Source organism: Charadrius vociferus, unplaced genomic scaffold (assembly GCF_000708025.1).
Source record: "Charadrius vociferus isolate BGI_N301 unplaced genomic scaffold, ASM70802v2 scaffold261, whole genome shotgun sequence".
NCBI lineage: Eukaryota > Metazoa > Chordata > Aves > Charadriiformes > Charadriidae > Charadrius > Charadrius vociferus.
Window position 1 is genome coordinate 4,450,531 of NW_009646856.1, and position 23,827 is coordinate 4,474,357.

General features: G+C 37.7%; 1 protein-coding gene across 1 annotated transcript in view; it reads right to left on the minus strand.

Annotated features, from left to right (window-relative positions):
* The window catches only part of KCNK2 (potassium channel, subfamily K, member 2), a 76,241-nt gene that overhangs the window by 47,518 nt on the left and 4,896 nt on the right, over nt 1–23,827 (minus strand). The window contains exon 2 of the mRNA XM_009894323.1: nt 14,760–14,877. Within this exon, the coding sequence (XP_009892625.1) occupies nt 14,760–14,877 (118 nt within the window). The remainder of the gene's footprint in view (nt 1–14,759; nt 14,878–23,827) is intronic.

Sequence of the window (23,827 nt, forward strand, 5' to 3'; positions counted from 1 at the left end):
AGTTCTTTTATAATCAGAATGGTAGAAGAACATAAGTGGGATAAAATGATAGAAAAGTGAAATAACCTTGAGTAGAATACCTGATACAATTAGAAAAACAACAGTATTTTGGGTAAATGAGGCCTTCCCCAGCTATGCCCAAAAAGCTTATCTGTTCTTCCAGCTGTTTTGAGTGGCTCTAGTAAAAGATAGTGCCTTTTCCTACAAATCATACCTATTCTTACACAGAAGTAATCACCCATTATTGAATTCTAGTCATGTTATAGTCATTTTTTCCACCATAAAATGCTGTGGTTTTATCAACATGTAGTAAGACTTGCTCATAAAAGAAGAAATCCCTACAAAACACATTCTTCCAAACTTAAGAGATCACCAAGAAATAGTGATCATACCCTACTACAATATACTCCTCTATACAATCATTCCCAGGTTTATGAATTGCCTTCATTAGACTCATCCGAGAATTATTTTAATTTTAAAGACAATTTAAAATTGAATTGGGAATTTAAAAAAATAAATTTAAATTTCTTTCCTGTCTCTCTCTCCTTCCCTGTTGTTGCTATTGTTCACCAAGGGTGTTTAACTCTGTAAATCTCTCTAGTGTACAGGATCAAATACTTGCCATACTACATTTTCATGTAGGTTCATCAAGCTCACTACCACTGGGGGCAATTGCCAGGGCTGGTTACTTCAAAGGATGACAGAACATGGTATAACATAACACACCTCTCCTATGTGCTTGAAGGAACTATACTCCTGCCTTCTCTATGCATCACTACTTCAATGAGACAAAAAAGCTGAATTTAAGATATCATTTCTGTTATAAGCTAATACATCAAGCTCCAAGACTAGGTATCCACCATCTGCAGTTCCTGAAACTCCACGCTTTAAAATGGAGCTTGATCCTTGGTCTCTGCAACACACTGATGTTCTTTAATACCAAAGCAATCTACTGCACAAAGTCCCAGACAAATTGATACTGTACACTTGGAGATGCAATTGAGGTTTCTCACCCCATCAGTGAAGCACTCCATGCAAACATTTTTCTCTCCTGCAAATCAGTCAGTGAAAATAAAAAGAAAGAAGAAAATTTTGATATCTTACCCTGTACACTAACCCAAAGTCAAGTGGCTTAGTAGGACAGAATTTTTTTTTCATTTTCATGCCTTACCTACCAAAACCACTCTTGCTAATACTGCAGCTTCAGAGGCACCTATGAATCTATATATTTACAAGACATCTGGCAATGAAATTTTTAATTCTTTCAGTATCTTCACTCTTATCGAACACTATTGAGATTAATATTCTACTAGTAGCAATCGCTCAGTTATAATGTGTGTGCATTTCTGATGGCACTGACTCATTTCTTCTCTAATTATTGCTGCAGAACCACACTGTCTACTGCTACTTTTACCCAATCACAAGAAAAGCACAGCTTGAAGACTGCAAGATAAAAAACACAGAGTGAAGACTACAGAATAATGACTTCTTCAAGTCTTCATTGACCTGTAGTGTACAAAACGGACGATAAGTTTAGCTGAACAATCAAATCCATAATTCATATTTGTCTGTAGACATGAAAATTCTGAACAATTCAGCAGCAATGACTAATTAGTAGTCAAAAGTTCACACAAGAGTGATGCGATGTTGGCAAGTAAAAATTTAAAAGCTATTTACTAGGATGAAAAATATATTAATAAGAATCTGTCATAAGTCATTACAAATTTACAGATGTCTCTTCACACAGATGATCTACAAATATTCTCACAACAAGATAAGGTATTTCAGGCAAATGCAAACCTAAATTACATTTCTGTGTAGCCTAAGAAAATACCACTTCTGGACCCAGCTGAAGCCCAATGAATCCCATGAGACACACAAAATTTTAAAATTTCTAAGTCTTGATGATCTATAATGGAGCAGTGAATCAAGCAATGGATTCATGTTCTGGTAAGGACATTTTCTCTGGTCAGTTCTTAACCAGACAGTAGACAGACATACGGTCAGAGAAGTTCTCGTTTCTCATGCCATTGAATTACACTTCCCAATTACACTATCCAAAATATGGAGCAAGGTTTACAGCCTCTAAGACATCCTTGCTTATATCAGGGAAAGAATAGAGCAAGCCAGAGAGAAGTTTCTTTGCCTTCACCAGTACTACTGCCATGGCTACCTGTGCCCTAACACTTCCCAAATTCTAGCAAATGTATTTTCCTGCACCCATTTCTCCAAGCAGCAAACATGGTTGTTTATGAAGCCCAAATGCTGCTTTTTTGCTTTTCTGACCAGAGTGAAATTTATCAAACTGCAGTGCAATAAACACATGAGTTGATACCTCCCGGTCAGTTTGAATAGGACAAAAGGTGTAACCCAGCAACTTTGCTGGCAGATTTCTAAAAGCATTTGGTCACATCAAATGTGTTTCAGCATATTTATGTCCAAATCAAAGACTACATTCAGACTGCCAACATGACTTTAGAGTGGGTGCCAACAATATCTAATCAAAGGCCTTTTTAAGTCATTCAAATTACCAGTTATTTCCTATAGAGAATGTTACCTACTTAAATGACAAAGTTAGAGGTTGTAATAGCCTCTGACATTACTTTATCTTATTTAACGAAAAAATTATAGAGTAAAAGATCCACCACTACATTGAAAAACGGTTCAGTCTTTTTAAGTGAGTCTGTTGTGGTTTGGTTTGGGGTTTTTTTGTGAATAGTATTCAAATATCACACAAAATTAGATTATGTAAACTAGAAGTACTACAGATCCTTAACCTGAGAGAACTTTGATGCAGGAATTTTTTTGATTGCAGAGCTAGGAAATAAAAATCAGCAATTTTAACTGTACAGTGTAAGATATCTCCCTAACATGTTATCAGTTAAACTGAGCAATAAAAACACTTGGGATACTTATAGAATCAGAGAAGCATTTACGTTGGAAAAGACCTTTAAGATCATCACGTCCAACCATTAATCTAACACTGCCAAGTCCACCACTAAACCATGTCCTTAAGCACCACATCTACATGACTTCTAAATACCTCCTGGGATGGTGATTCAGCCACCTCCCTGGACAGCCTGATCCAATGCTTGAGAACACTTTTGGTAAATAAATTTTTCCTAATATCCAATCTAAACCTCCCCTGGCGCAACTTGAGGCTGTTTCCTCTTGTCCTATTGCCTGGTACTTTGGAGAAGAGACTGACCACCACTTCGCCACAACATCATTTCAGGTAGTTGTAGAGATCTTAAACTTGACTGTGTTGTTACCATTATGACCCAAAATATGTGCTTCAAAAGGTTTGTGATCTAAATAAACAAGATAGACAAAACAACAAAACACAAAGAGATCAGAACAGCGGATGGCAAGCACCATGCTGGTTCCACAATCATTTGTTTCCTGTGATGCATCACACAGCAAAAAGCCTCAAAGATCTGTGAACCAAGGTCATCCGTGCATCCATGTTTTCCCCAGTAACCGTTTTGCGCCATGCTACCCAAAGAATGCAGATAAACTGAGCAAGTCATTACTAATATATGATCCAATAATGTAATTTCAGAATGAAAGTCCGCAAAAATTACAGGTGAACAAATAATCCTGACTATGGCTATTCTTGGGGGTTGAACAGCTAGAAAAGACATGTTCTGAATCTGGACAAGAAGAAACAGCAACTGAAGACAAGAGGAAGGAATTTCTTTCCTATGCAGTCTCTTCATATAGTGAAAGTTTTCACAGGTTAATAAAATGCTAACATATCATAAAAGCAATCTGATCCTTCAAGTATTTATCTTTCCCCAAAATAATACTTTCCTGAACTAAAAAAGTTGTACAACTAACCCCACTGACAGAAAAGAGTTTATTTGTTAGCCCCACAAGTAGCAAGCATCGTCAATCCATTCTTGAGAAATATTTAATTCACATTCTGTGACGGAGAAAGAAAGTGAGATGAAAAAGCTAGACAGCAAGAAGTGACGACAACAAGAAAGCAATTATTCAGAAGTGACAATTGGAGTCTGGCTATCCAAAACAAGAGAGGAACCAAGAGTGATGTACCCAATTCTTTTATTTGGTTACAATTCCAAGCATCCTCATGGCTTTATGGCAGATAAGAAACACCACTGAAATTTTCAAATAATGTCATTCTTAACCTGATAGAGTCTTAGCTCTGGATACCAGAACTTAAATATATGTTTTATAGAAAAGAATAACAAGTTTTGTGGAATGAAAAAAAATGTAGTTACATTCAAAGCATTAAAAAAAAAGACACCTTTGCCTTGATAGATTTCATAAAGTATTTGAATTCTCAAGATTGGAATTCTTTTTCCTACTCAGACTACTTGATCCTTTCCACCTATTCATCTAAATATTAAATTAATACTTCCATACCCACAGTATCTGACCATTACTGATTTCAGGTGGTCAGCTGGGTTTGAGTAAGGATCCCTGCAGGTAAGGGAGACTAACAGGGATCATGATTGCCATCAAATTTCTGTCTACCAAGTGAGGCTTGAATTTACAGTTATCTTTGCTATGAAATATCCACAGTAAAGATGTCCATATGAAGTAAATTTTTTTCTTTAATTATACTTGGCTTTCTCTAGGCCCTGGTCACTGGTCCAGCATAATGCAGCAGAATCCCACACAAGTGCAGAAAAGGGAGAAAAGCACATCTCTAGTGAAGCCACAACAGTAAAACTATCTGCAGATTTGTCCCTACGGAACCAAAAAGCCAAAAACTGAGAAGCTAATCTCTCATTAACATCAAAGAATATTTCTGACCACTTCCCTTAAAAAAGAAAATAAATAAATATCAATCTGAGAGTGCCTTAGCTAGAATAGGATGACTTTCAGAAAGTAAATTAACCAGGAGGAAAAAGATGTTATTCTTCCTGATCCTGCTGCACAAGTCCAGACTAAGATTTTAACCACTAATACTCAATATAAGAACACCTTGAGAAAGCGAGCAACTCCTCGTGTGTTTTCCAGGCTGACAGTTGTACTACCACACATATTTATTTGCTTTCAGCTAGTATGTAGCAGACAATTGTCCTTCCTTTAGTTTACATCCCAATTTTTTTCGCACTTGGAAAAACATCATTGGTGAAATCCAGCATGACAAGGAAAGGGTTGATAATGCATATATAGGGCTCTTCTGCACTGCCACCTAAAATTTGCATCCCGTTGAGTCCTTTTTACCTTACCATCTTACTATTGACTTGCAAGTAACAGGTGTCTTTCATAAATGTCTGCTCCTCCCAAATGAAAAACTGAAGTCATCAGAATACAACTTTTGTACTCAACAATTGCACTTGCAGTTCAACAGCAGTTCAAATCAGCTTTTGTCACTTTTTATTCTCTTCATCTTAAGCACTGTATATGCAGATTATATGCATGTTACTGTAGAAATAAACTTGTACTCCTGAAAAATATGGATTTCTAACCCACACTGAGATGTGAGCTAGAACTTTGCTTGCAGTCATGCCAACTGATGCAGCTCTTGCAAAAAAGGATGACACCAGAGGGTGAGATTTTCCAAAGCACCAGAGGATTCAATACAGCAAAAAACTCACTGAAAAAAGTTAATGGATTTTGTTAATTTCCCCCTTGCTTGTATTTCTACCCAGCTTCCCTTTTGGTTTTTCAGTTTTTTTCTAATGGAACCAAGCTGCTGACAATAATGAGAAATCTATAAAACATAGAGAGCTCTCAGTGTATAAAAAAGAAACACTTTTATAAAATGCTAATGGATATTCTCATGCACTGTAGTGATATTTTAATGCTATTTTACTCTGTAATGCTGGTGACACAACACATCAGATTTTATACTACTGTCAGTTCACTTCAAGAAATCTTCAAGCCCTTCTAGGCTATCATCAGTATAACTTCCTTTCTATATTCTTTGAAGGGGGGGAAAAAAAAAGAAAAGGAGTTATCTTTCAGATACCATTGAACTAGTACCCATCAGGTTTTTAATTCCAGCTGTCAGGGATGGTACAGCCCAATTTATATACAAACATTTGAGTGAATAGTGGGCAAAGAGTCAATCCTGGCCAATTGAACCTTTTCTTCCACAGATCCTAGGTCTCCAGTTCAGTACACCACTAGAGTATTGAGGCCCAGCTATTCCCCACAAGCACTAGCTCCTGACCTGCTCCAACCAGTCAGAGTGCCAAAGGGCATTCCTGGGAGTTGTGAGCAAATGTACAAGTTGACACATACATTGAGCAAAGCCTAAATGCAACACAGACAATCATCTTCAGATTTTAGTTTCCAGGAAGAAAAACCACCTCATCCTACACTCAGGTCAATGTCATAAGCAGACAGAGTGGGACTTACATTAGGCAGGTTCTCACCTGATATAAAGCAATATGCTATCTGGCCAGATTTAACAAACTGCTCAAAAACAGATCTTGAAGTCTTCAGAACCCAGAACTCGTGCTAAAGGCACCTAAAAAGTGCCTTACTTTCTGAAGTGATCAGTAGGCGTGATCTCTAGCTAAGATGGTCAGCTTCACTTTCAAAGCAGATCACAGCCCAACAAGCTGCTCTTATATCACTAATCTAAAAAAAAAAAAAAAAAAAAAAAAAAAAAATGTGGTATTGATTATGGCTGCCATTCCCTTTTTAAAAGCTGGTCCTGTTTAGCAGCTCAACTAAACAGTAAGTGCAAACAGCTGTGAATAGAGCAGCACATAATGGTAAACAGCTTAAAATGGTCAAAGGGGAACTTACCAACAGATCATCCTGATGGGATATACACACTATGTACAGGTGCTTTTGTTTTGACCTCTAAACCCTATACACTAAGTGACTCTAATTTTGTTACTTCTTGTTTAATAGAAATTGTACAGGTGCTTTTGGTTTGACCTCTAAACCCTAAGTGACTCCAATTTTGTTACTTCTTGTTTAATAGAAACCAAGCACAAAACATCCTCTTTCTTCTGCATTTTCCAAAATCCTGTGCCTCTGTTTGCTTATAGAATTTGAGGTTCTCATGGTTGGTTGCACCACTCCTGATGCAATTATGAAAATAAACAAAAAGGGAAGTAGGAAATAATTTCATTCATCCTAGCGTTCTGCAAATAGTGTAACCACATTCAGCAGTTCTTCCTGGCAGCCCTTCCTTTATTGATAACAACAAGCCTTTGTAACCTGGAAATTAAAATGGATGTGATTGGGAGGCTGAGAAACCCTATGCTGATCAGCCAGTGTTGAGAAATCTGAATAAAGAAAAAAAAAAAATCCAGTTCCATTAGCATGCTAGCATTAACAGAGTAAGCTGTGAAAATTTCAGTGCTCATTTGCAGCATAAATTGGGGACTGTGTCACAACTGATGAATTGAGATTTTCACTCCACAGCAAGACCTCAGCAGAACCGCGTTAAGTGTTGTCTGTTGTTTAGGAAATTACAGAAGGTACAAAAGAGTGATGGAAAGAGGCATACTTGGCAATTTGTTTTAACACAATTTTTTGCTGGTTTTGAGAAAAAGGAAGACTAAAAGATCAGAATGTGCAAACACATCAAACTACCAAAGAGGTACGTCTTCATCCTTGCTTTGCAAGGTCCCACAACAAATACTCACCTCACCAAAATAAAACCATCAGTGCTGCCTAGAAGGAAGCTTATCAATGAAATTAAAAAGGTGAATTTGACAAAACCAATCTGTAATGAAATCACATCAATGTTGGAAAACATTACAGGTGGTCGGAAAAAATATTCCAGAATACAAACACAGTTGGAAACTCAGTCTTACAAGAAAAGCAAGTAGCTCACAGGGTTCTGAATCAAGATTAAAAGACAAAAAATCTGTAAAAAAGATTAGTGCAAAAAAGATATGACAAGTGATATGAAATGTCATTGATGCCACCACCTTCCCTAAAGAGAGAGCATTCCTTTATACTGCCACTGCCAAGGTTCTTGTCCAGAATTCAGAACTTACCAGGTCAACAAAAATTCCCCTGTACATTCACACTACTAAGAAGCTACATCGTCACCCTAAGCTTTTCTAATATAGCTAATAATTTCAAGTAACAATATCACCAGAAATATCAGACCCTTTCCGTCATAAATATGGCCCACAGAACACGCAAGTGCTTGCAATTTACCATGCACCTCCACGCCAGATACCTGTGTATCAAAAAGGCACTGGTAGAAAAACAGCATGTCTCTATGTAATTAAAGCTGTTTATCATCCCATAAACTTGCATGTCTTCCAATTTTAGAGCCACTTGTAGCATTTTTGAGTAGTCTGGCATGTGCAGGAAAAAAAGTGGTCCTCTCCTTCTCTTAGTCGCAGTTGTTTTGGTCAGTGAGCTCAATTTCTCGTCTCTGATTTGCTCACTGAATTTAATTCATTTTTTCTGCTATACAAGCCCTCAATGTCTCTAACTGAGCTCTTCATCTAATATCATTTCCTTACAGCTCTTCACCAGGTCCTTCCTCCACCGCTGTTCAGGTTCCCTAGCTCCCAGCAGTCTTATCCTAATTATTACTTCTGAACCTTGTACAGTCCAAGTGTTATTTCCTCAGCATTCGAGTCAGATAAGCCTTCTTTCTCACTGCCTGAACAAATGCAGGAGAAAATTGAGGGCATAGTAGTAATACACCCTCTCCTCACTGTTCCTGGGAGAAATAGTTACAGAGGAAATCTTGTTTAGTCGCTGCTGTCCTGGGAGAGAGTATGCTCAGTTCAGATGAAATATTTGGAGAATTTTGTTGCCAAATCCTAACAGGTCTCCCCAGAGCACGAGTGAACCACTATTTTTCAACAGCCAATAACTGGGTCAAATTAAGACACTTTTTCACAGGAGCGACAAAAGAAGCAAAAGAGAAAAGTTAGAATGGAACAAACAGAGACTAAAAAGCTATTGTAGCTCTAATGTCTTCTATTAAGAACAGCAGCATGGGGATGGGGAGGAAGCACAGCGCTAACCTAGAGGAAACATTGAATTCTGAAGAGATCTCAGGGGGATTTTTTTTAAACAAAATAGTTCTTTCTGTTGACATTTTATCAGATGAGATATACATATTTAACACACTTTGACTCACTATGATATCACGGTAAGACAGAAGGAGTTTTCAGCGGAGTCCTCTGCAGAGTAAGAGATGGAAGGAGCATTTCCACCTCATTCCCCAGTGACCTCTTTAGCGTGTCTCTCACTACCACATTTTCACAGACCGTAAATTGTAACGACTTTTTCTGCATTGCTCTGCAGCTGCTATTACCAACTGGTTATACTCAGCTTTGCCACACACATACCCCAGCTAGAAGCTATATGAAATCTGGACACGTGCATCCAGACTATTAGTGGAGGGTAAGATCCGTGAGCCTGCCTTAATGAAACTTCACTTGTTGCTTTGGAAAGGGAAACAAAAAAGATTATTTTGAGTTGAGGAGCCTGGAAAGAAACAGGTCCTCAGAAGCTGTATACTGCGATGTCCACTATGTCTTAAAGTTCAAATGCAGATTTGAATACTGATATGATGGATAAAAATCACGTGTCATAATATTTTTCAAGCAAATGTATTTTATGTTTTGTAGTTTTAGAAGCTTTTCACCAACCCCCTCCTCAATCACCTCAACACTTGCACTTCACACTCTTTTGCTTGCTTCTTCTCCCTTCCCTTTCAAATACACAAACAGAAAACTCAGCAAATACAAAACCATAAATCCCAGCATTTATAGTGGGATAAGCAAATTGGAGTAATCTTTTCAAATTACATTTTTATGCTTATCCTTGATAGCACTGTTTCTTCCTTGGTGGCACAAACAAACAAAACCCAAGAAAACAGCTCTAACATAAGTACTTTATACTTCTCACTTTTCTGAACAAATTTTTCAACATCATTTGCAATTTCTTATCTTTATCATTATCTGACATAATAGGTAACATATTTGATCATCAACAATATTTGTCTTTTTATAACATCAAACAGATTTTGTAGATTTTAGTTATCAACACATTATTCTGGTATTTTATGTTTCAAAAATGCAGTGAAATGGTGCCAGAAGGGACAGATTTAGCAGCAGGATTTTATTATTGTTTCAAATCAATAAGCACTGTATTAAGACTTTTTAAAATACCCTGCCTTCAGAGAAAAGCTTGTGTCCAGGCAGTGGAAAAATGGCAGAAAGAAGCATTCCCTACAGTGAAATTGCATTTGAAGCTACATAACTAATTGCAAGTCTAAAAGTGACAACTCAAGTTCAGATTTCTAGCCAAAAATATTAATCTTTTTTCAGAATCTTAGCTCCTTGCGATTCACAACTGTTCCCTAAGCATAAATATTTACAATTTGTTTCTTTAAATAAAAAAAAAATCACATTCCTTTGCACTCTTTAATAACAGTTGATTGATAGGCTTTTGGACACAAAAGACATAACTGTATTACTATAGCTAGCTACATGAAGCTAAGTTAAAGACTTCAGTCACAAGTGAACTTCTTAAGAGGTTCAGTTTGCAGTGTATATGAGAAGTTTGGGTTCAAAAATCAAGGGCTGGTGAAAAAAAGTGGAAAAGGACAAAACCAAATGGTGTGTTCTTCCTTTTTTGATTTGCAGACACAGTTATTAGCAACTATTGGATTCAGACATCACTGTAGCTGCAAAGTATCCTTGAGTGCTAAGGTATTAATGGAGCTCAGTGAGTTCACCCCTGTATAGACACAGCTCTGTTGGAAAGGATGCGCTCTGGCAAACCACAGCTACCAGTGAGGTTGCTGTCCTTCCCAACATGCTCACAACTATTATTCAAGATAATCCATCTTCCAGGAGTCTGAATAAGTGCCCTTTCCACTATATATCTACTTGCAGTGCTTGAAAAAGTCATTATAGACTGGCTGGAATAACAACAGAAATAGTACAACTATTTTAGATGAAGATCTATAGGAGTCTAGTAGAGGTTTTCATGATACAGTTTCTGATATTATGGTTGACACTACATTTTTCATGGGCTGAGACAGCAGTCATTTGGGAAAACAACTGCTAAGCTCAAGGCCTCGGCATGTCTGCTTTGTTTTTTTATTTTTCTAGATCCAGGTCTCAAGCTTGTAGTACGAGAGGTCTCCTTTCCTACCCTGCTGCCAATATAAAACTTTCTCGGGCCCTAAAATATAAGTTGTTTTGGGGGAAGCAGGGTGTGCGCAGGTTGCGTCTGTATGCCCATTTCTGAGTTCAGTTAATTGAAGGAGATGATCTAGAGGATAAAAAAACAGGTGCAGTGCCAACAATGAGCTCTCAGAATGAAAACGTGACATAAAGATTATTTTCCCCTCTTCCTCGGCACTATCTCTAGCTTTATGATTGAGTTACAATTTTTTCTTGCTTTTCTTCTCAACTCTTCTTCCTTTTCTTTGGACATGTGGTCTTAGAACAGGACTGACTGGATAATAACATTTTTAGGTAGGAAAATAGAGTATCTTTTGTGCTTTGCAGCATGCACAGTATCCCAGGGAAAAATGCAGCAATTTTTCATAGATAATTTTTCCATATCCATTTCCCCCTGTTACCCTTTTCCTTCTTAGGGACTCTCTGAAACTGCTCCATACGCACAGAATAATCACGTAGTTTCCCATTTCTTTGTTGAGATGAGGTGTATTTGTTCTAGAAACATATCCACAAGCGAGAACACCTAACTAAGCAAGCCAAACCTATAACCAGAGAGGTTTTATGCGGTTGCACAGTAGTAAATGCAAAGACATATCCAACACACTCAGACACAGGAAAAAAGCTAAAGAGGATCTTTTCTAAATAAAGTCTTGTGAAATTGTTTCACCCCGACATCTCAACTAAATCCATTTCTTAGAAAGACCTAGTAGCAGCGTGACAGAACATGTTCTGTTAAAACTGAGTTTACTCATTTTATAATACGCACTGTAACATTTATTGTATAACACGTAGGATTATAACAGAATAAAAAAAACTGTTAAACAGACATCAAGACATGCTTTCTCTAGTGTTACCTCTGTTTTGTTAGCTGGCTTTGAAGCTCAATAGATTTACATGTCCCCATCACAGAGCCTTTCAGCAGCCTACAGGAGACCCAGAAGAGTAAGAAACTACAGATTGTTCTGGACGGCTGCCAATAGCCACCAAAATACACATTTAATATTTGTCACTTAAATGTTTGTCACTACTGTGATACAACAATACCAGTAACTGAAAAACAATAACTTATTGCTTAGGGAAATGCTAAAGGCTTTATTTATTACCCTCTCTCCCCAGGAACCAAATACTTGTGGGATGCAAGTGCTACTGTCATTAAAGAAAGGTTTGGGAAACCCTATCCATAAATAAACTCTTGGTTCCATTTGAATTTCTTGGATTCTGAGATATCACCGGGAGGAGGATGGGCTAAATTATAAGGTAAAATTATGGTAATAAGAGGTTTGGAAAGCTAGAGAATCTGCTGCAACACCGGAAAGCTATCATTTTCTCTAAATGGTAGTAATGCTTTTTTCTTCTATTCCAGTAATTCTTAAGGTATACATTCTAAAGGACATAATATTTATAAATTTTATTCATATTTATAAAATCACTTTTACAAATTATTTCTGTAAAGTTGTTTTATGAATTTATAAGGTCCTGTCTTTGTCCATAGACGATGTCTGTAGTGTTTGGCTGAAACCTATGGTGACTCTCTGGAGATGCTCATAAACCACATTTAGAGTCTCTTGAGAAATTAAAATATCAAGTTACATGATAACCATATGCCCTCTAATTGGAAGGAATGCCTTCATTTTCAAAAGGTTACTCATATATGAAGAGAGACTTCTCTGAACACAAAATCACTTGATGGCACGTAATAATATAAAAAATAAGGGAAAGCACACCCAACTTTTACACTTGTCAACATTTTCCCAGGAAAGTCACAATTCCAAGGGCTTTTCATGACAGCTCTGCGTGCTGTCACGCTGCAAGCCCTGTGATCCATCGGTAAGATGGTTTGCAGCAGTAAGGCAATGCCAACCACATTATGGCTTCTACCTAAGCATGCTGTCTTCAGGTCGTAAGAAACAAAGCTCAAAACTGCAACTGACTGGGAGCTTCCCATCAGAAAGGGTCTCTGATGAAAAACACTGTTACTCCAAAGCCAAGAGATTTTACGGAAGATTTTCTTAGTTTTCTATCACAAAACCTGAAATAAATATTTACAGTTGCCTAGTCTGACCTGATTCTAACGATTCTGGTTTGCAAAAATGACCTGAAATATTAATTTTCGAATGTATTTCCTATTGGGTTATCTTGCCTCCTGGGGACCGCAGATCTGTGGCCTGGATGCCTTTGCAGATCCCTCTCTCTCCTCTAAGCAGGACTCACGCATGTTTCAGCTGAATCAGGTCAATAAATTAAATCAGGAAACATTTTTATTTAGCAAAGCCTTCATTTCACTTAGAAACAAAATAGTGAAAAAAAAATGTTCCACTGCTGTAAAATAATTTTTGAATTATTTAATTCCTTAAACACTTTTCATACATTAACTTTTATCCTTATTTGGAACGGAAGCAAATACTAAACACTTTCTACAGGGCCATGGATACTTACCTACAACCTACCAAGTTTTGTGCTGTCAGAAGAGGGTAACATAAGACTGATCGTAAAGCTGTCTTTTCAAGGTTCTTGCTTTTCTTGGTTATAATCTGTTAAAATTACTTTTTTCAATTCTTGTTTTTTTATTACCTTGTGGACCTACTACTATAAAATCATTAAGTTTATTACTAACCTCAGGGAGGTAAAAGTTTCACTCTCTTTTCACTAAACCTGTGTTTCAGTTATTCTAGATGTGAAAAAATGTTACACATGGACATATTTCTACATATATATAGACATGTATATACTCAAACATACAAAAAATATAGTACTCATGCACTTCTACATAAAGAAAGCACAACACTTGAAAAGAACATCCCCTTCCATCACAATATGCATATAGGTAGATATTACGTAGACACTAGTATTGTAACAATGCTACAAGTCCTTATACATTACTCTTATAATGTAGGTCTTAAACTTCTTCTTCAACTTTCCAGCCACCTTTGTGGATGCCCCTTATATGATCTGTGAGCTACGCTGCATCTTTGAACTGTTGTACCATGTGCACTGTATTGCAGCCAAAGGGAAGAAACTGAAAGATCAAATGCTGCTCCTGTTCACACCTGCTCAGAGGGACTGTGGCTCCCAAATGAAGAAAGGATCCAGAAAACTCCCTGGGCTTGTGAGCATGGATAAATCACCTTATAGCTTTGGACTTCCCTGAATGCACCAGAAGCCTCAAAGCAAGCCTCTGGATGTAAATCTGCCTATCAACACAACACTCACAACTGATTAAATTAAGCTGAACTGAATCTTTACCAAGTTCTCATCTTTTTCAGAATTTAGAGAAAACGACAACATAGAATGGGATTATACAGACTTGAAATTCCATACATCTCAGTCAAGGTTTAATGCACATGTGCTTTAAATCATGCCCTATTTAACACTTGTGATTACACACTTGACCAAATTCCCCCCCGAAAATGTTTCCACAACCTCTTCTAGTCACCTCGCAGAAATATACAGTGACATTTTTCTTCTCCAGAAGAATCATTTACTCGGTTAGGGCTCCGTACAAACAGCTATAATTTCTGCCCCTGCAGCTAAAAAGTAACTCTCTACTTTAAACCAGAAGATTTGGAAGATTTACCATTAACAAATACATGTACACGCTAAAAGAGTTTCAGCTCATTTACTATGAAAAGATAAGAAGCTGTGGCCTACCTATGGTGGTAATAACAGTTCCAGCAAAGAAGAAGGAACTTCCCAAGTCCCAGTGACTGATCTGAGTAGATGTGTTTCCTAAAGGTATGATTCCTGCATTTATTGCTGCCACTACTTGCTGCAAGTTTAAAAAGATTTGTGTCAATATTCATGAAACAAGGATATTAATATACATTACACAGTAAATTGATTAAATCACTTATTTAATCCAAGCAATAAACCAGAAAAGGATCGCTGTTGCTCTGCTTAAGTTTTATCATTCAGCCAGGCTATAATTTAGTCTTCAGCAGATACCCAAGCACTTCAGCACGCAGCAGAGCTGTAAACTCCAGACCATTAAGGAGAACGCAAAATCCACATCAGTAACAGCATCACCTCAGCTAGATGGCAAACACAATTATTTTTACTGTTGCAACTATTTGGTGGAGAAAAATATGCATTAGACAAAGATTTACAATGAGAATTTCCTAAAATATACCTCTATTGAGTTCGGCAAGCAAGTGTACTTCTTAAAACACAGTCATTTTAAAACTCCAAGAAAAAATGCCCATGCATTGTTTTGGATCAAATGAACTCCAATTAAAACACTTTGTAGAACAGATAATTCAGAAATTAAAGATTAACAATTACAGTTATAAAACTTTCACTATATTACTTAAAAATTCAGAGTCAAATATCAACTATGTATCCCTAAGTTTATACTATATACTTCATAAATGTCGTTCTTGAAAAATTCAGTTCTAGCAGCTAAAATGAACATGCTTGCCACTAGTGACATTTTCACAGTCTGGAGAGATACGAAACATTTTCTATTTCAGCAGTGTCTCCTACTGTAAATTCTTATCACAAACAGTATTCCTGTTTAGTTATATCTCCATTGCAGATACATACCAGTATTTGAGTTAAATAGTACACATCAAGAAAAAGTATTTTTAAAATTGAAATAAATATTTTAAGGATTGTAAGTTAGCGTTTCATTCTGAAACTTTAAAATGGGACTTATTTCATAATCATGATCCTTATAATAATTGGTGTTTAACAAAAGAACAACAGAGGAAGCAATACTGCAAAGCTAAAATGAACATTTTAACTAACTAATAGTTTCTGCTTGGCAAGTTGTCCAACAATGATTATGCACATAAAGATATTCAGCAATAGGGAAGACCAGAATGGTTTTCCGTGTGGGCAGTCTGTTGCAGAGGAACAGTGTTGTGCAGTAGTAATAATTTTTTCAGTCCCAAAATACATTGACAATTTGCAAATGAAAACATTTTTGTTTCTAAAAGGTGCCAGTGGAAGTCAGTTGATGTGGACAGAAATGACAGAATACTGGATTAACCAGGCCATTGATTTTTCATGACGGGATCTCAACTAAAACCACCATTTCCAGTTTGCCATTTTCAAAGCTCAGATGCACAAAGTAGCCATTGTAAAGTCCACAGCGGCAACTCCGCAGCCACAGGGATCTTGCTGCCACACCTAAACCACTTTTAACATCCAGGGCTGTCAACAGAAAGCCAGTTGGGGGGTACCCTTACACAGATTTAACGCTGTTTTATCTTCTGCATCTTCAACTGTTTTCATTTTGACATTTTTTTTAAAACACCAAAAAGGCAGACATCAAAGATGTGGAATTCTCAATCCTTCTGAGGAAGAAGAAAGGATGGGGAAAGGGAAGGGGAAGAGAGTTTAATTTTCCTTTGTTTTGGAAGAATAAAGCTCCTTCTACCTTTGTACGTCACGTACAACTTGGCAACAGTAAGTACAGCAGCACTGACAGGTGTTTACATTACTGTCGGAAGGGACGCATCAGACTAAGCAGCATGTGAAAAGCACTCCTCGTATTGATTTTATAATTTACACAATATTCCTTTGACTTACAAACCCCAGTGTGCTGCAGTATAAAGCCCACTGAATACATTTCCAGTACTGTTTCATTCCAGTGGACTAAGAACTTTCATCGTAAGTCCTTGTACCTGCGAATGGGAACACTCCTCACTCTCCAGTGAGGACATCATATGGTAAAGCACTGGATCAATATAATTTTATGGGACTGTTCATGTTTTATTAGAATTTATTGTACTGGATGCATGCACCACCCAGAGCAACGCACCCGTTAAGCCGGTCTAGCAAGACCAAGTTTTACACAGATCCAGACGTAAAACGTTTTCAGAGCTTTACGTCCTCACTACACATTTTTGAAGCCATACTACCTCAACGTCTTTTACATGAAAGGTGTGCCAACATAAACTGCTCAAAGATCCTTCACAGCCATGCATTTCCCTAACTGCACTATACTCCACGTAGACCTTCGGGAAAAAAAGATACAACTTAACCCAAAACTACTCTGTTGGGTCAGACCTAACAGAACACGACAGATGGTATCAAAAGACAATTAGCCGCTATTATTATGTCTGTGATTTTAGCCAACTGCTAATTAGGAAAAGAATCGGGGCAAGTAGGCAAGTGATGCCTTCTCTTCATACATCCTCCCAGCTTCTGACTAAGCACAGTTTTAGGGACTGTCTGAGTGGGAGGCTGCATCTCCATCATGGTGTGCAGATTGGTTAGGGTGGATCATTTTACCATGAATTTATCTAACTACTTTTGGACTTCATTTGTATTTTGGGAGCCAAGTCATTCTGTGGCAGTACATTCTGCAATTTACTTGTGGATCATTTAGACTGCATTTCCCTTTTGAGATTTTTATGTGCTTCAAAGTAATTTTCTAAGTTCTTATGTTGTGAGAAACACTTGAATAGCAATTTCTTAGATTTTTCCTTCAAGAAATTAATGATCTTATTGACCCATCAGCTGTCTCTTTTTTCTGAATTAAACTTTTTCTTATTAAATAAAATATTTACCTATTTAAATAAATCTGTTGAATATTGTATATAAGTAATTTGTTATTGCCAGTATTTCTCATTGACTTTCTTTGTAACTTTGCTGATTTACCTTATCGATTGTTTTAAACGTAGTTTTAGTTATAAATGGCCAGACGATGCCTTCTTCATCACTGGGTTATTACGTTTTCAAACACACACTATTATGCTTTCTCCTGCACTGTTCCCATGTTTGGGAGCCAGCCTTAAAGACTAACAAAGCTGCTGCATTATATTCCTTCAGAGTCCTCTTTAAGAGCCTTACTAACAAGGATGAAAGTTAGGTAAGATTGCTGGTTTACTGAGATCAATACTACTATCTCGTAAAGTCCTTGAATACTGCCTGCAGATTTTTCAGGAGGGGTAACTGCATTTTCATTTCAGGACATCTTTTCTTCTTAGTCTGGTCAGTGCCTATGAGCAGATCCTCATCTAAAAATACTCCCAAGTATAATTTTAAAAGAAAATAATATATAGCATAATTCCTAGCATGTACATTTCAGGGCACTGATTTCAGGGTAGCATCTTCTTTCTGCCTACCTCCACCGCACAAACTTACCTGGAATATTGGATACTAACATTTCCTTAGCCCGGAATAAAAACCCGGGCTCATGCAGCTGCTTTCCACTAACTTCACTAAGGGTGGGATCTCACCCTCAGTGTTCAAACAGTGTGCTGTTCATTGCCAGTGCTGTTGGATTCCATTTTCCCTGCCACTTTATTCTTGGTCTTCAGCCTTTTTTCTTGACTGATGCCTTACTACTAGAGCAAACACAACCACTTCACTTGTCGCAAGTTTGGTATGTCATTCTTTCTTTCTTTAGCAACATCTTTCTGTCACCTGAGCATTTTGGCTTATCCTAACTTATACACCAGTGAGTATAACTCAGTGCATTTCGAATCTCGAAACAGTTAGAATCATGAAAACGCTGTATTATCTTTACTTTTATCATATGTTGCAGCCTGTAAACACTTTATGTGATCTTAACATGGGAATTTCCTGGCTTTTAAAAAATTACTTTACACTATTAGAGATTACTGACCGGCTCCATGGCAATTTTTCTAGTTTTTCTTATTTTTATTCCATATAGAAACTAAATTCTGCTTAAAAAACAGTTTCACTTCAGCACTACAGAACCACAATCAGCATTACAGAACTACAGTCAGCATTAGAACAGGGAGGTGGGCGGTTTCAATTCCTTAACTATGTAGATTATTTCACCTGCCTTACCTTCTTCCAGAGCATTTGTCTACTACTTGTTTCATAGGAGATGACTGAGGACTGAGCAGAGGAGGGGCCACCCATCACATGGCACCCAATCAAGGCCTCTATGTGCAATGATTTTAAGAATAGTGTTATATGGTTACAGTAAAAGCAATAGGCTTTTCACCATCTGCTCTTCTTTAATTGTCTCCATAATGGTGAAAATGTGGGCTTTCTTTGATACTAAAAAGAACTGGGATAAAATTTTCAAGTATCTAAAAATTTTAGGAGGAACTTAATGCCCATTTTTTTAAGTTACATGGATTCTTAGGCTAGCTCTGTACCATATCTTTGGATAGGTATGAGTTGCATCTCAGTACAAGTCCTAACTTGTACCACACCCAAACTACCTGGCTTTACACCCGTGTTCCTGAATAAGCTTCAGTAAAGCATCGGAGAAAAGAAGCAGAGACGCTTGAGCCCAGAGTGGATAGGCCAGGCATGACCTGCCTTACTTTCAAAACCAGGACCTGAGCTCCACAGACACATAAGCATTGCATTCAGGCTGCTGGGTTTTTTTTGTTTGAAATCAGAACACTGGAAAAAGGAGAGTGACAATATAAATCTCATTTTAATTGAATGCCAGCTTTTCATTTCCTATATAATTTAGAAACCCTTTTGGTAAATATATTGCACAGTTTTGTATTATCACATCCCTGCGCTCACACAGGTATCTGTCCATAGAGGCTACGCTGAGCTACTCTTGCAGATTAAGACACAGGATTTTGTGACTTCTTTTTGTCAACACAGGAGATAAGAGAGCCTTTCAAACAGCACAGTCATTTTGTGAAAACAGAAGACAATTCTCCTAGGTCAGGGATTTCAACCCCTGGTCCCCTGACCCCGCAAGGAGTCAATGGAGAGGACTGACAGAAGGCAGCCTGTTGGCAGCAGGGCTACATTGAGTAGGCAGGGGTCTGCAGAACCAGAGGAGCCATACAGAGAAGGTGCAAACTGGGAAGGTTAGCCTCTGCTAGTCTACCACTGTCTCAAACAGGGATCAGGCAGAAATGAGTATGTGTCAAGCCAGTCACCCTAATAGTCTTTTCCTTGTTCCACACCAGGCTCTTAATATGTGCTTTTGTACCATCTTCCAGTCACTCTCAGCTTTTCTGTCCATAGATTAAAATAGAAGCACCTTAACTTACGCTTCTGATAAAATGCAGAGCATGCAGTCTTTCCTTACCCAGCTTGTCAGGAGTTAGCTCGTGCTTCCTGGCAATCCTTTAACAAGCAATGTCAAAAAGTCAGATATGCCACAAAGTTTCTGGAAACTCATTTCTCAGCCTGGATTTCTTCCTTCGCTGTCCTGCTGCCATTTGACAAGAGCACTCTCTCATTCGCCAGTATAACAATAAATCTCATACGGCCCAGCTTCTGCACAAGCCCTATGTTCTTATTTCAGCTTTGGTTTACAAAGAATGGAAATCCCAGTTCTTTGTTCAGAGGCACACTAGGATGCTTTTAACACTTAACAAACAACTCTCCAGCCTCCAAAAGCACGTGCTTTTGAGCCTTGCTGTTGAAAGAGATTGCAATGATGTTTGTATTATAATTCTGTGACTCCATGTTTTTCTTTTAGTTTGTATAACATATGAGTGTAATCTGCACTGGAGACTAGTATGCAACACGTTAAAGAATTGAAGAACTCTTTTCACCCTATGTTCACAATGTACTTAAACTAAAAACATGTGGAAACATATTGAAATACATTTCTATTTCTAAATATGCATTACAAACAGACTATGTATATAAATTTTGTGTGTGTGCATACATACATCTGCGTATGTATACATGCATCTGCGTATGTATACATGCACATTCAGGGAAGAGGGCTTTTCTTTGCTTCTTGAGATTAAAGACTGGAAGAATTATGCAGACAGCTGCTCAGCAAAACTGACTTACTAATGAGTCATATCTGCCAGCCTTTCTAAGACAAAAGCTGTCATTCAGATGCATTCAAGCCAGCTAGCTAGGTTCTAGGTCCTATAAAACTGTTCATCTGAAGTAAATGTATCCTTTAAAAGCCCCAACACCAGAAGCGGCAAAAAAAGTTAGAAGCCAACCTGCTTGTACAAAGAAGTGACAAGTTGGAATTTATTTATTGTTCTCAAAAAAATCTGTATTGCTATTATGCTCACAAGGGATAAAGACTGTGTGCTTAAAAAAATTCCCTTGGGTTTAACCACCATGTAGAAAATAACTGCAGAAAAGGGAGCTGTCCTGTCACTGAAGGAAATGCTCCCAGGCAACAGAAAATTTGGCAAAAAATCCTCTCCCTCCAGGAGCTAAGTGCAGAGCCAGAAGAATGGATCTGGCTGGAAGAGGACTGCAGGAACGGGAGCAACCCTAAGGGAGGAGTGCACACAACCCAGTGGTTTCTGCAGCCTGTCCAGACTCGACCACAGCAGGTGGGTATCTGTATAGAGGACAGGTCTGGGTAAGGTTATGATAGAAAGTCTTTCACAGACATCTTTTATTTAATAAAAGTTCCTCTGATCTGGGGATACAGGTAGAATTTGGTGGGTTTTACTGTGGAAGAAGGCAATAGCATCTGAATGTTTATTTCTGACAAGACTGAAGCAGAAAGGAAATAGTGGGGTGAAAACTAGACTTACAGACTCAGAGAGAAGAAAAGAGAAACAGGATCTTACTGTACCAGTTAGGACCACCTGTATACTTAAAAGTTAAGAATACATAAGTTCGAGTGCTTTGATGGGCAGACACCTTACTAAGGACAGACTTACGCAGAAGGTAACAACACAAGCTGCAGTTCCTGCACTTCATGTTTTAACTGCTTTAAAAGTAATTCATTTTATGCTGCTTTGAAAACACCAACAGGCAGCTCTGCTACAGGTTTTTGCAATTTGTGACAAGCTTCAGGCCCGACAGGTAGACAGTACATTAAAAAACTGATGCAATGGTATTTTGGATCCCCAGATAAATAAATAAAATATGCTGCAGCATCAATTTCTTCTATGCTGGTCTATCAGTCTTTTCAAGGCTTTAAGGTTTACGAAGCATAAACACCTGCTACTTCCAGGTTAGGACCCAGACATGGGATGGTTCTGCCTTCCTTTTGGAGAGGCTGGAAGGAATTGCAAAAGGAAGAGACTAAGAAAATTTTGGGTTTAAACTGGTACATTCAAACTCTCTCAGGAAGTTCCTGCTTAGAAGACCCGTAAACTACAGCTCACAGGACTGAGAATGTCTATAAATATTGTGATTCAAAGAATGAATAAAATTTGACTCAAGCTGTATAGCCTTAGCTAATAAATATTAAATTTGTCTAAATACATTTCAGATTTGTCTGAAAACAACCTCTTTGCATCTCTGTGATTTATCATCTCCAAAAATGATACTGCAAGCTCAAATACCTTCTAATCTCTGGGAGAGAAAGAAGGATTTGCACTTCTTTATTTTAACAGTTTTCTACATAATCAGAGAGGTTGCGGCTCAAGGAGCTTATTGGCTGAAATAAAACAACATATTCCTGAGGATGCTGCAAAATTAGTTTCTTGGGGCTACAATGCAAGCCGTAGAAAAACCTATCAAAAACACACAAAATCAGCTACTGGTGGAGGTGCAATTTAAGTAGCCGGCTACCTTGAACTATAGAAATAAAGCCACAGAAAACACATATTTTAAAGTAAAACATTTTTACAAGAAATTAACCACATAAGCAGCTATGATGACATCCTGGTGATGCCAGTTTGATGAAAGAAACACTGCTCCCATGTCATTCATAACTGTGTCAGGCTTTCCTCAAGAGAGATAGAGAAAAAAACGACATTTTTCCTCAAGGGAGATAAAAAGCAAACACGTTTTGGTCTCATTCATAGTCTAAGAGATGAATGGAAAGAAAAGGGAGAATGCAGCTGATGGAAATGTGAGATGAAGACAGGCATGGGACATAACTGTGGACCCCAGCACGGAGAGCTTTACTTCTCCTGTTACCCACACACCCACGCAGAACCCAAGGAGATCAACTTGTGGGATCAAGGTCAATTCATCCAATTCTGGTGGTTCATTAATTCTTTTTTTGTTGTTGTTTTAAATGAAAGCACATTTTTGTGGGCATTCTGTTTTCAGAAGAATCCACATACCCTGAAAGGGGCTGGACTTAAAACTCTTACAAGAGTTCTTTATTGCTGAGACAGCTTGGTGCAGCACCCTGAAAACTTGCTCAGATTTTGAAATGAAGGCTTTGTAAGACAAAAATTACCACTTGGAACACATTAAAAGATTGTGCTGTTCAGCATGATATTATTTTTTCCACTTGTTAGCGTTTTCAGAATAAATATGTTTGAAGGATGTTTCTGCTAAAGGAACCAGAAATGAGGTTACGTTCTGTTATTAAGTTTCAGTGCACCTTTACTTGAAAACTCTTTATTAAGTTTCAGAATTAACTCACTAAGATAACTAAAATAATTCACACCAGCTTGCTTGGACACTCTAGATATTTAAAATAACACAACTGAAATTTCTCTTGTTTCCAAATTTTGTATGCAAAAATTGGAAATTTTTATATGCAAAAATAATACATTAAAGAACTTGATGCTTGGGGATTAAGAGGATTTTTTTTTCCATTTTGGTTTATAAAGGTCAACGCTAAAGCAAGTAACTGCTGAGCAATACATAATTAGGTGATATTTACATAAAAAGCTCTTCTCTATTTTTTAATCAGCTTCCTTTTTGGCAGGGGGACAAATATTTGCCTGTCATTGCCAAGACATCCCACAATACACAATACTGGTCACATCCTTACCTCTTAGGAACAACATGAGTTCGGGGAGGGGGGGGGGGACGGACGGGACGGGACAGAAACCGAAATCATTTTCCCCTTATAAAGGAATGAAGTGTACAAAACCACAATAATGACAATTTTTCAAAGTTGTTGATATCTTATTCAGTCAGGCTCA